Raw genomic sequence first — 13,548 nt, forward strand, 5'->3', positions numbered from 1 at the left:
AGAAACTATATGTTTTTTCCTGCAGAATTTCTCATACTCTGGATTTTATTGAAAATCTTCTATGATGTCCCTGTCCTTCTGAACACTTGTAGCTAGATCTGCAGTCTTGATCAAATTAGACTTTGCAATTTTGACAATAGTGCTTCATTGGTGTGTTTATACTTCCGTCAGGAGACACATAACATCTGGTTGTTTCTCTTTCTGACATTTGTTCTAAACTCTGGGCAGTTTTACTGAAGAAAAAATATGCACCATTTACTTTTCACCAGTCCATTCTGGCATTCTTCTAACGATATTAGAATCACCTGGGTCAATAATAGCCAGCGTGCATGTTGCCACCCCTTTTCAATCAGTCCCCACAAAAGTCCTCCTGCCCAGCATCACTAATGCCAATAGAAAGAGACCTAGTTTGGTTCAGCAGCAAAGGAAAGCCTTATTTGATCAGAGATTGGAGAAATGTGAGCTGACCTGCATAGCACCAGCTCCCCCAACAGGCAGGGCTGCTTTATAGGGTTCTCAGTAGCAGGTAGGGGTAGAGTTTCCATTGGCCCCCCTGACTGGTGTAGTGCTCACACTCCAGCTCTCTCTACTGGTCTTAAGGTTTGTGTACATGGCCTGTCTCTACCATGTTGAATTGAGATGTTGAACACAGTGCTTCTGCATGCAGTCCCCTGCAGTCCAGGGAGCTGGAGTGTCAGGCACAGTAATTCTTCACTGGGAACCCTAATACCATGTGTTATGCACAAGGTCTCCTATAGGCAACTGAAAAAAAAAAAAAACCAGCTCAAAGAAGAGGTTGTGTATGTGCTCAGTTGCTAAGTCATGCCTGGCTCTTTGCAACCCCATGGACTGTAGTGTGCCAGGTTCCTCTGTCTGTGGGATTTTCCAGGCAAGAAAACTGGAGTGCATTGCCATTGCCTTCTCCAGGAGATCTTCCCAACCCAAGGATCGAACCCGCATCTCTTGCTTGGCAGGTGGATTCTTTGCCACTGTTCCATCTGATAAATCCAAAGAAGAGGTTAGACCTTATTACCTAGATTCTGTCTTATCCGCCCCCCCCCACCTCCAAGGACCCCAGTGGGCTTTGCCAGTGACATACATACTGTAGATTTGCAACATGCTGTTCCCAATTCATTATCATTGCCACTGTAGTGGTGGCCACCAGTTTTGACCAACATGGTGTAGTACTCTGTTTCAGATTTCCATTGGTTTTGGGCATTTGGCATTTGTTGGTGAGGATGACTGGTTTCTTCTTACCTTATCTGAACATTTTCAGGGTCTGCTTGTACCTGCAGCACCTAGTTTCCACTTTTTATAACAAGTTGGAGCCTAGAACTGATCGATGTCAGCAACTTTTTTGTCTTCTTTTGGATTACCATTTTTCTGCCATACGTGCAGGACTGCCCCCAACACAGAGCAGCTGCCACAATGGCTGGGAGCAAGAAAGAGCCTAGTCATCTTTAAGGGAATGGTTGTAGCAGCCATGAACACTCATTTCCTGTATCCATTATTTCATCAAGGGATTTGAATGGTGATATCTAGTTCTTATATTTCTTTTACATTATTAATTATAATACTTTTATAAAGAAAATGTACTCTCATTAACTACTTGGTTACTTTAAGTTACAATCCTTACAATTCTCAGCTATTATATATAGTGCTGCTATGAACATTGGAGTGCAAGAATCTTAAGTTAAGGCAGTATAAATCTTGGATTGTTTTCTTTATTTAGAATAATGGGTTGGTTCTTTAACACCTTTCAAAGGTGGCTGATGGGTTTTTTAATTTTATTTTTTATTGAAATATAGTTGGTTTGCAATACTGTTTACTTTCAGGTGTTCAACTAAGTGATTCTCTTATACATATATATGTATATGGGCTTCCCTGTTGGCTCAGACAGTAAAGAATCCGCTTACAATGTGGGAGACATGGGTTCGATCCCTGGGTTGGGAAGATCCCCTGGAGGAGGGCATGGCAACCCACTCCAGTATTCTTGCCTGAGAAATCCCACGGACAAAGGAGCCTGGTGGGCTACACTCCATGGGGTCCCAAAGAGTTGGACACGACTGAGTGACTAAGCACATATATGTATATATCTACATTATTTTTAAAAAAATGCTTTTCTATTATAGTTTTTTGGATATTGAGATATGAAATACAATTCTCTGTACCTTCTGTTTATCTATTTTATATATGGTGGTGTGCGACTGTTAATCCCATGTTCCCAGTTTATCCCTACCCACCCTCCCCCTTTGGTAACCCTAAGTTGTTTTCTATGTTTGTGAGTCTGTTTCTGTTTTTTCAATAAAACCATTTGTACTATTTTTTAGATTCCATATATAAGTGATGTCATATATTTGCCTTTGTCTGAATTACTTAGTATAATAATCTCTAGGTCCATCCATGTTGCTAAAAATAGCATTATTTCATTCTTTTTTATGGCTGAGTAATATTCTATTGTACATACATCTCACATCTTCTATATTCATTCGTCTGTTGCTGGACACTTAGATTGCTTCCATTTCTCAGCTATTATATATAGTGCTGCTATGAACATTGGAGTGCAAGAATCTTTTTGAATTAGAACTTTTGTTTTTTCTGGTTATATGCCCAGTAGTGGAGTTGTTGAATCATATGGTAACTCTACCATCTGAGCCAGGCAAAGAGTTGGACACAACTGAACGACTAAGCACACACACACATGGTAACTCTAGTTTTAATTTCTTAAGGAACCTCCATACTGGCTGCATCAATTTACATCCTGACCACCAACGCTTGTTGTCTTTTCGTTTTGTTTATGGTATCCTTGGCTGTGCAAAAGCTTGTAAGTTTAATTAGGCCCGATTTATTTATTTTTGTCTGTATTTCTTTTGCATTAGGAGATTGACCTAAGAAAACATTGATGAAATTTATGTCAGAGAATGTTTTTCCTATATTCCCTTCTAGGAGTTTTATAATGTCGTGTCTTATATTTAAGCCTTTATGTTGTTTTTATTTTTGTGTATAGTGTGAGGGAGTATTCTAACTTCATTGATTTACATGTGAACACCACTTGCTGAAAAAACTGTCTTTTCTCCATTGTACGTTCTTACTTCCTTTGTGAAAGACTAATTGACCATGGGTGTGTGGGTTTATTTCTGTTCCATTGATCCATGTCTGTTTTTGTGCTAATGCCACATTGTTTTGATTACGGTAGCTTTGTAGTATTTTGTCTAAAATATGGAGGGATTATGCCTTCTGCTTTGTTCTTTTCCCTCAGGACTGCTTTGTCAATTCTGGGTCTTCTGTGTTTCCAAATAAATTTTAGGATTATTCATTCTAGTTCTATGAAAACCACCATGGGTAATTTGATAGAGATCACAGTAAATCTGCAGATTACTTTCAATAGATTGGCCATTTTAACAATATTGTTAAAATTCTTCCAATCTAAGATCATGGGGTATCTTTCCATTTCCTTGAATCACCTGTGATCTTCTTTATTAATGTTTTATAGTTCTCAATGAATAAGTCTTTCACCTCCTTGGTTAGATTTATTCCTAGGTATTTTTTTTCCTGATGTAATTATAAATGGGATTGATTTTTTTACTTTCTCTTTCTTATATTTCATCATTAGTATAAACAAATGCAAGAGATTTCTGTATATCAGTCTTGTAACAAATTTATTTATCAGTTCTAATAGTTTTTGTGTGATGTCTTTAGGGTTGTCTATATAAAGTATCATGCTATCTGCATATATTGACAGTTTTACCTCTATCCTCCCAATTCAGATACCTTTTATTTCTTGTCTGATTGTTGTGGCTATGACTTCTGATACTGTGTTGACTAGAAGTGGTGAGAGTGGGCATCCTCTTGTTCCATATTTTAATGGGAAGGCTTTCAGCTTTTTACCACTATACTGGCTGTGGTTTGTCATATCTATTGAGATGTGTTCCTTCTATATCCACTTTTTGCAAGAGTTTTTATCATGAATGGATATTGAATTTTATCTAATGCTTTTTCTGCATCATGTGATTTTAGTCCTTTCTTTTGATGATGTGGTGTACCACATCAATTGATTTGCATATACTGAACCATCCTTGTGACCTTGAAATGAATCCAACGTGATCATAGTGTATGACCCTTTGCGTATGTTGTGAGATTCAGTTTGCTAATATTTTCTTGAAGAGTTTTGCATCTATATCCATCAAAGATACTGGCCTGTAACTCTTTTTTGGTAGTGTCTTTGTCTGGTTTTGGCATCAGGGTGATAGTGTCTTCATAGAAGGACTTTGGGAATTTTTTTGTAAGTATCATTATGAACTCCTGAATTTTTAACATTTTTTATATGTTTCAATCCATTGCGGTTGTTATGCTTACCAATGAGCAAACTATTTCCTCTTTGGCTGATGGGAGACTCTCCAAATGGATTCCAGGTCCCAGCAGTCTTTGATAGTTTCCTCTTACCTGGCAGGACATATTTTCCTGTCTTGTCTTGTATGTTTTATGTTCTAGACCTAGAATCAGCAATCTCTCAAGGCTACTTCTTCCTTTTAATGAGAAATTGTATTTAGAGAACATAATTCGCTACAAAGTTAGTAATTGTTTTGAGGGCTTTTGGGGCATCAAAATTAGGAAAGCACTTTTTAAAAAGAGAAATATGAGTTTATATGGATATTCTCAATTCAAGTTTAGGATTACATACTCAAATAACTTCTTATAGGTTTCTTGTTGAATCTACTAACATAGCTAAGTAGAAACAAAGGTTTAAAATTATGTGGGAATTCCCTGGTGGTCCAGTGGTAAGGGACTTCGAGCTTCTATTGCCACAGGGCCTAGTTTGGCCCTGGTCTGGCAACTAAAGTCCTAAAAGTCACACTGTAGCCAAAAAAAAAAAAAAATATATATATATATATATATATATACACACACATATATTGCCTAGTACTGCTTCACAGATGAAAAAATGTCATATGTCTTATCAGATGAGGCACAGAATAAAGGATGAATGGTAATGAATTTCTTGGAAATTACCCACCACCTTTGTGATTGTTTATGGAACTTGCCCTTCTTCTAATGCCATATGGTTTACCAGTGAGCAGCTGTACTTAAGTGCGTGGTGTTAATATGTTACAGAGTTCATTATATGCCAAATAGGACACATATAATCTCACTTGATTGTCCAAACTTCAAGAACTTGTATGGTATATATTTTACATTTTAATGTTTGATTTACTTAGAATTTATGTTGATGTGTGGTGTAGTACAGGGATTTAATTTTTGCCCCAAATCATTACTCATTTATTTACCATTTACTGGATGATATTCCACATGCTCAGTGACTTAAAATAGCTTTATCATATACTGTATTCTTATCTGTACTTGAGTCTTTTCTAAAATGAACCTTCTATCTGATTCTATTATCCTCATGATCTATTATTACACATTACCAACTGTTTTAATTATTGTAGCTTTATGATAATTTTGATATTATTTACTGCCTCTCATTCTCTTCTTTCATCTAATGACAGTCATACAATGTTTTTATTTTTCATAGCCATATAATTTGTTTTCTAGGTGAATTTGAGAATCCTTTGCCCAAGTTCTATCTAAAATATTTTGGAATTTTGATGACTAATAACTTAACAATATTTGACAGAAAAGAAACTTTGAGGAAACGAGTCATTTTCCAAAATCAGAAGTCTTTCATTAATTTGCTTTAGATTTGGAATTTTTTCTTTATTTTTATATCTCCATTACCATAGCAATTCATAAATGTTTAGTCTTTGTTTAACTTATTCTTTTCAGGAGATCATTTTTTTGTTAGCACTGATTTTACCAAATTTCCATAAATCTGATTTAACATTAATTTTGGCCTTATTTTTCATTAATTAGAGTTAATTTCCTGCCCAAGCAATGTGTCTGAATGCAGTCATGACTGTGTTCTGACTTCAGACAGTCCCATATGTTTCTGTCCTGAAGGCTCAGTGCTTGAGACAGATGGAAAAACATGCAGTGGTAAGCTTATTTACCTATTGTTTGTTTGAAAACATTTATTTTCTGACACCTAAAAATCACAACTGCTGACAAAGGAAAATAGATTTCCCAACATTATACATTGAAATATATTTACATAATGGATTAACATATGAATTTAATGAAGATTTCTGTTTGTTTCTTGTTTTTAGAGGGCATAGTGTAGTAGCTGTAAGCCAGAGCTTTGAAGCTAGACAGCCCTGAGGTAGTACATCAGTTACTAGCAGCATGTTTTAAACTTGTTACTTGCCTTCTTTTGGTCTCAGTTTACTCATCTGTAGAGGTTAATGATACCTGCCTCCTGGATTTGTGGCCAGCATTAAACAAGATGGTGGATATGGAGTGCTTTGCCTGTTCTGTGTACCTATGAATATCTCCCTACTTTCCTCTTCACAGAGACTTAAGTATGTAGAGTGAAGGTTATAACTCAAAGTTAGCAGATGAGTTATGTGTAACTTTCTTTAAACAAAAAGGGCAAAAGCAGTCAAGAGTCCAAAAATGTGAGGGAGAAAAAAATATGTTAATCAGTATTCTTGCCTGGAACCCCATGGACAGTGGAACCTGGCAGGCTACAGTCCATATAGTCTCAAAGAGTTGGACATGACTGAAGCGACTTAGCATACATGCCAGAAGAATTAGACCAGCTGCCAAACTCATCAAAACATACTACTTATTCCAGCCAGCTGCCAGAGCACTTGTTCACAAACGGAGTGACAGATCAAGAAGGCAAGGGTCACTGGGATGTGAAGGTTTAACATTCACGATGTCAGGTTATAGGGAAATAGCGTACAGTGACATTTTCCTCCTAATATCTGAAAAATAAACTTGATTGTAACAGTATGAATGACTGTTACAGTGGAAATGGTCTTAAAAATCAATGTATATTTGGTTCACCTCAATATTTTGAGGAAAAATTGGTGGATTCTTGAGTGACATAGTATCATTACCAAGGAGCTGCTTTTTGTAGGCTCTTCATCACCTGATAATGGTGGATGTAGCCAGCTTTGCACCCCTCTCAGCCCAGTATCCTGGAAATGTGGCTGCCTTCCTGGGTGTGACCTACAACTGGACAAAAATAGCTGTAGATCTTCAGGTTAGTGCTGTGAACATTCAAAAGTGCATCTCTGCAAAAAGTTTATGTGAAAAACACCATTTAATTTAGAAAGAGTTAAATTGCTTTTGGCTTCTGCATAGGCAGTTGAATTTTTTTTTCATTTTTGGAAATTGAAAACAGATCACATAAGTATAAATAAGTTACTATTGTATAAATAATAATTATGTGTTTGAGAAACATTTTAAAGTTAATTAACATTAAGCAAAGATTTGCTATAACATCAAGTATGGCATTCAGTATATATGAAAGTCATAACCAGAATAAGAATAGTCTTAAAATGCTTTATAGTTAAGAGGCATTTAATAAATATTTGTTGATTGATTTGATTTTCATCTCTCCAGTAAATGTAATAATCATAATACTTTGACAAGTTCTGTCCTTTCCATGACAAAATTAAACATGAAGTTGTGTGCTCCAGCTATTTTTTCATCTTCTAATATTACATCCCTCATGTCCTTCAATAGCCTTGGAAATCCTGGATTTATCCCAAATTGACATAATCTCTCCTGAGGTTCATTATGCCTGTAATCAGGGGTAACATAAATGATGAACCTGCATAGCTTGCCTTACAGACTCCAATAGTCTTAACTTCTTAGTTAATATAGCATAATCTGAGCTCTGAAATTATGAGGGGTCTTGTTATTAACTCACACAGTGTTACCTCCATTTAAAAAGTGCCCAGTCCAGAAAAGGGTATTTATTTGGACATGAATCAATACAATCTGATAATATTAATGTTTCAATATATGTGAATCAAGGAGATTACAGCATAAGACTTGCATAATTTAGCTGAGATATTTGTTACTTAATACTGTGTCTTTCTAGAAGTAATTTGCATTTTAAAAGCAGACACATAGGCAGGGAGGAATCCAGTGATAAAATCTGACCATATGCCAACTCATGGAAAAGGCAGCCTTTTTGCCTGTCTTAACATACCACAACACTGGTGGGAAATGAAGAAAACAAGTACTGCACGAATTAAGGAAGAGGGTGCAATGAATGGGAAGAGTCCGAAGTGCCTTGTGGGTTCCAAGGCTTATTTTAAATGTTGCCATATTCAAATTTGGTTATTAGGACCACCGCCATTTTCGCTGTTTGACAATTCTCAAGATATTCGATACATGCATTTTGATGGAACAGATTATGGAACTCTGCTCCAACAACAAATAAGAATGGTTTTTGCCCTTGATCGTGACCCTGTGGAAAATAAGGTATGGTTTTGCTACTTGAACAGACGTGGCTGTGCTTCAAGGACAGAATAGAGGATTTTTATCATAAAAGATAACTTGGGCTACTTGAAAATCCTCTACAAAGCTTGGAATGATTAGGCAAAGAAAAATTTAAATGGTCATTGAAATGTCACTTGAGAAAATTTTAAGGGTGATTCTGTTACCATAAGCTGTGTAGCTCAGTTGGTAAAGAATCTGCCTGCAATGCAGGAGACCCAGGTTTGATTCCTGGGTTGGGAATCTGCCCAGGAGAAGGAAACGGCAACCCAGTCCAGTATTCTTGCCTGGAGAATCTCATGGGCAGAGGGACTTGGCAGGCTATGGTCCATGGGGTCCCAAGAGTCAGACATGACTTAGCAACTAAACAAGCAACCAACCCTGGTCCTTGCTATGATTCAGCTTTGGGGATGATTTAAATAGAATCTGAGGTTTAGCTTCCTCTTTGGAGGTGAGAATGGGAAGCTAGCCCAGTACCATACACACCAGGGGAGTGCCATAAATAGGTTTTGGTTTATTTATGTTTTGGGAGAAGTAGGAGGTTGGGATGCAGCATAGTAAGTATGGATTACTAATTTGCATTTAATACATAGCTTTAAGGGAAGGAGGGCTTTCCTAGTGGCTCAGATGGTAAAGAATCTGCTTGCAATGCAGGAGACCCAGGTTCTGTCCCTGAGTTGGGAAGATCCACTATAGAAGGGAATGGCTACCCACTCCAGTATTCTTGCCTGGAGAATTCCATGGACAGAGGAGCCTGGCAGGCTACAGCCCATGGAGTCACAAAGAGTCAGACATGATTGAGTGACTAACACACATAAGTGAAAGAATTTGGTGATCTCCTGATCATGAAAATCAAGAAACATAAGTCTTACAGTCCATGCGTGAATGGCAATCTAGGATGTTATTTACATAATTTTACATGAAGTATTTTTGTGTAAGCATTAGAATTTCTAAATTATCAACCCAATCAGCTATTTGGTCTTTAATTTCTTAGTTATCTTTGCGCTAGATTAGAATGTGCTTGAAAAGACATGTTATAGTATTTTTTTGAAAATTGATCACCCAGTAATGATGAAGTTATATAGTTATTAACCTCCCTCCATAACGATTAATTATTACTAGATGGTGCTTTTGTTCCTAGAATTTTTAAACTTTGTGCTTCTGTTTTTTTTCTGATTTAAAGCATTCTAGTAAATGGCCAAAAGGGACAGAGTGAAGTAAATTGATTCTGTGTTTAATCGATATGGATTGGTAGCCAAATATAACTATTTTTGCAAATAGAAGTATTATAATTTAACACTAGAAAATAATTATTTCTTTTCTATGAACTGAATCTATGTAACTCCATAGAATAATTGTATTAACAGGAAAAAAATTAATAAAATCAGTTCAAGACTCGTTTATTACCAAATTATTTTTTTCCTATGCAGTCAGTAATTTTTACAATGAGGTGAACAAGAAAACCTAAAATGAACTCTAGGTCATATGGCTTATGCATGTTTTTTCATTTCTCTGGTCAATGGTCCCATCTTTTTGCTTCTCAAACTGTGGTCCTTGGACCAGTGACATCAACATGACCTGGAGCTTTTTAGAACTACAGATTCTCAGGCTCCACCCCTGACCACTGAATCAGAATCTGCATTTTAACAAGATTCCCCAGATGATTCATGTACACATTTATGCTGGTGAAGCAGAGCACTAGCAGAATTATTTTTTAATATAAGAAGTACCCATTTTTGAATTATGGAATAGAACCTTTTCTATTTTATCCAGAAAGATGATAGCTCATTATTTAATTACTATTTAATGAATATTCTCATTATTGGTGATGGGTTTATATACATATATGTACTCACAGTTAATATTCTACATATGCTATCATCAAATTGTCGGCCACTCATAGCAATTTTTCATTCTTGTACCTGTTTGATAGTCTGCATACTAAACTGAAAAGGAACTTTGTACTTGCAGGGTATGTTCTGTTGAACAAAATTGATTATTTAAAATGAAATTATATATTGTTAGAGATGAAAGGAACTTTAGCAAATATCTCATCTGATTTTGTCATGTTTATAGCTGAGAAAATTGAGATTAAATGACTTTGTGACCCATGCACACTGTTATTGGGAGTGTAAATTGGTACAACCACTGCGGAAAACAGTATGGAGAGTTCTCAATAAACTAAAAATAAACCCAGCAATGTAACCCTGCAATTCCACTCCTGGGTATATATCAGAAAAAAACAAAAACACTAATTCAAAAAGATACATGCACCCCAAAGTTCATTGTAGCATTATTTACAATTTCCAAGATTGGAAGCAACTAAGCGTCTATCAGCAGAAGAATGAATAAAGGTGTGGTATAAACAAATAAAACAGTATAATACTAATAAGCCATAAAAAATGAAAATTTGCCATTTGCAACAACATGGATGGATATGGAGGGTATAATGCTAAGTAAAATAAGCCAGACAGGAAGAAAAATACTATATGATATAACTCATATGTGGAATCTAAAAAAATACAACAAACTAGTGAATATAACAAGAAGAAGCAAGCTCACAGATATAAAACAACAAACTAGTGATTACCAGTAGGGAGAGGGAAGTGGAGAGGGGCAATATAGGGGAAGGGAATTAAGAGGTTTAAACTATTATGTAGCATGTAAAATAAGCTACAGGATATACTGTACAACACAGGGAATATAGCCAATATTTTATAATAACTATAAATGGAACATAAACTTTAAAAACGGTGAATTGCTATATTATATACCTGCAACATATAATATCACACATCAGCTATACTTCAGTTTTAAAAATATATAAATAAGTAAAATGATTTAACCAAGGCAATCAAACAAATAAATGCCAAACAGTGAGATGAAGCTGTGTGCCCTGACTTGCAGTGAAGTAGAGTCCTGTGGATCAAGCAGTGGAAGATAAAGCTGAGCTTACAGCCCCCATTAAACTGCTCCTCTTTGCTCCCTTTCAGGCTGTAGAAGCCATTAGAGTTTAAATATGATGGCTTTGTTATTGACCAGTGATCAAAGATGAGCAAATTACCTGCAATAGAAATATGTGCCAGGCACAAGACTAAGGAGATATATATATATATATATAAAAAATTATATATTAATCAATTATGTATATAATTGATTATATAATTATATATTAATTAATTACAATTAATTATATTATATATTTTATATATAATTAATTGTATATAATTGTATATATATAATTAATTATATATATAATTATATATGATTTAGATTTTAATTTATATATGATATAGATGAACAAATTACCTGCAATAGAAATATGTGCCAGGCACAAGACTAAGGAGAGAGAGAGAGAGAGAGAGAGATTTTATACATATATAATTATATATTAATTAATTATATAATTATATATAATTATTATATATTATTATATATTATTATATATAATTAATAATTATATAATAATATATAATTAATGCACTTGATAGCATTATTCCCATTTTGCCAATAAGGAAGCTGAACTTCGGAGACATTGAGTAATTTGCTTAAGTTTATACACATCTGGGAAGCAGCAGAAATAGAGTTCAGTTCCAGATGCATCTCTCTCCAAAGCCAAGCTCTGAATGATTATACTGGATGATACAAAGATTTACTCACCCTGTTTGTATATATTCCACATTAACTTTTTAAACAAATCAAACTGAAAGGCCTTTGTTCTCTTTTGTAGGTTTTTTTTGCCGACACAGTCCTGAAGTGGATAGAGAGAGCTAATATTGATGGTTCCCAGCGAGAAAGGCTTATTGAGGAAGAAGTAGGTAATACCGGAAAGTCTTGCTGTAGACTGGATTGGCTGTAAATTCTACTGGATAGACAGAGGGTTTGTTTCCTCTTTCATTGTTAAGTCACATGGGATGGGAGTGATGGAATATATGATACAGTTGGCCTCATCCTTCACTTTGAAAACAGGAAGATATTGCTGGTCCCCTGACTGGCATCAGAGGAAGATGCCCCCGATGCTGTCCACAGTCCCTCCTTGCCGGAGTCCTGCTCCAGCTGGTCCAGGGGTTCCCTCAGGATGGACGGCGTCGGCGAATGAGAAGACACAGCGAGTCTTAGCGTCTCCAAGTGTCTTCTGACTTTATTGTTTTCAAGGCAGCTTTTATATTGTTAGTTGTACATAGAGGAAAATGTACAATGTAGAGTCGTGCCAAATTAGCTCAATGGGTCAGCAGTTTCTTGTCCTTATCGAGACCAGGACACCGTTTGTATATTTTAGTTTCAAGAGTTCTATTTTGTTTACATCATCTTTTGGCCTGGAGGCCTGCTAACATCTGGTGACTCTTTTATTGATAAGGGTTGATCAGCCAGGACACTTTTGCATCAGGCACAGAAAGTACCAGGGTTACATTTTTTTAAAGAATACAGGCACAGCAGATTATGACAAAGAAAGAATTTATAAACCCAGAGTTTCAAGGTAAAACCTGTTTTCTGTACTCTATCTTATGCCTTGAGCCTAACAGAGAAGAATGTGGTCCCATAAAGTCATGGCACAGCAAGCTGAAAATAATGTAGCGCCAAGGTCAGTGCTTAGCAAAATCACCAGCTGAATTAACAATCGTCTTATTATTTGTATTAAAGCTAAACTTCTATTGATATAAATCTCTAACTATTATGCTTTCATTATATAGACTAAATACGTTAAGAGCAAAGACATAATGAGTAAATGTAGACTAAGTAACAGTTTCATAAAGCAGTATCTCTTATATTTCCTAATAAGCCTTTTTTCCTACAAAGGGCTCTGTGCCCACTGAGGCTTTTTGTGTGGAGGCTCTCAATGTTGTTTATTGTTAAGGAGCTGTCATGCACATTAGCTCCAAAGGCACAGGCACATTTATTAAACAAACTAATATGCTAGCAAGAGGAATTAAATTAGCATACTCTATATCCTAGATAATTTTATTAGGGTGCTGCCGTTCAGGGGCCTTGTCGATTGAGGTTTCAGATTGATCTATTTTAGAAGAGAATCAGGAAAAGCCTTTTGCCTAAGTCACAGAAAATAAGAAGAGGTTTATTATAGCAAACATCAGAAAGACAGATGTCATCTTTAAGGTGAGTGCTGAGGCAGCCTTCCGAGAATCCCTGAGGCCTGAGTAGCTCTGCTCATCAGGTCTTTTCCTCATGACTCTGTCATGG

At 35.9% G+C, this 13,548-nt stretch overlaps 1 protein-coding gene and 1 pseudogene across 1 annotated transcript in view; one reads left to right on the forward strand and one right to left on the reverse strand.

Moving 5' to 3' along the window:
* Window positions 1-13,548, forward strand: part of EGF (epidermal growth factor) — a 95,644-nt gene that overhangs the window by 39,781 nt on the left and 42,315 nt on the right. The window contains 5 exon segments of the mRNA XM_081516912.1: window positions 5,874-5,994; window positions 6,980-7,105; window positions 8,201-8,337; window positions 12,083-12,172; window positions 12,174-12,232. Of these exon segments, the coding sequence (XP_081373038.1) occupies window positions 5,874-5,994; window positions 6,980-7,105; window positions 8,201-8,337; window positions 12,083-12,172; window positions 12,174-12,232 (533 nt within the window).
* Window positions 256-1,379, reverse strand: LOC145534251 (large ribosomal subunit protein eL30-like; annotated as a pseudogene).

Source organism: Giraffa tippelskirchi, chromosome 1 (assembly GCF_054371585.1).
Source record: "Giraffa tippelskirchi isolate mGirTip1 chromosome 1, T2T-mGirTip1v1.2.pri, whole genome shotgun sequence".
NCBI classification, from domain to species: Eukaryota; Metazoa; Chordata; class Mammalia; order Artiodactyla; family Giraffidae; genus Giraffa; species Giraffa tippelskirchi.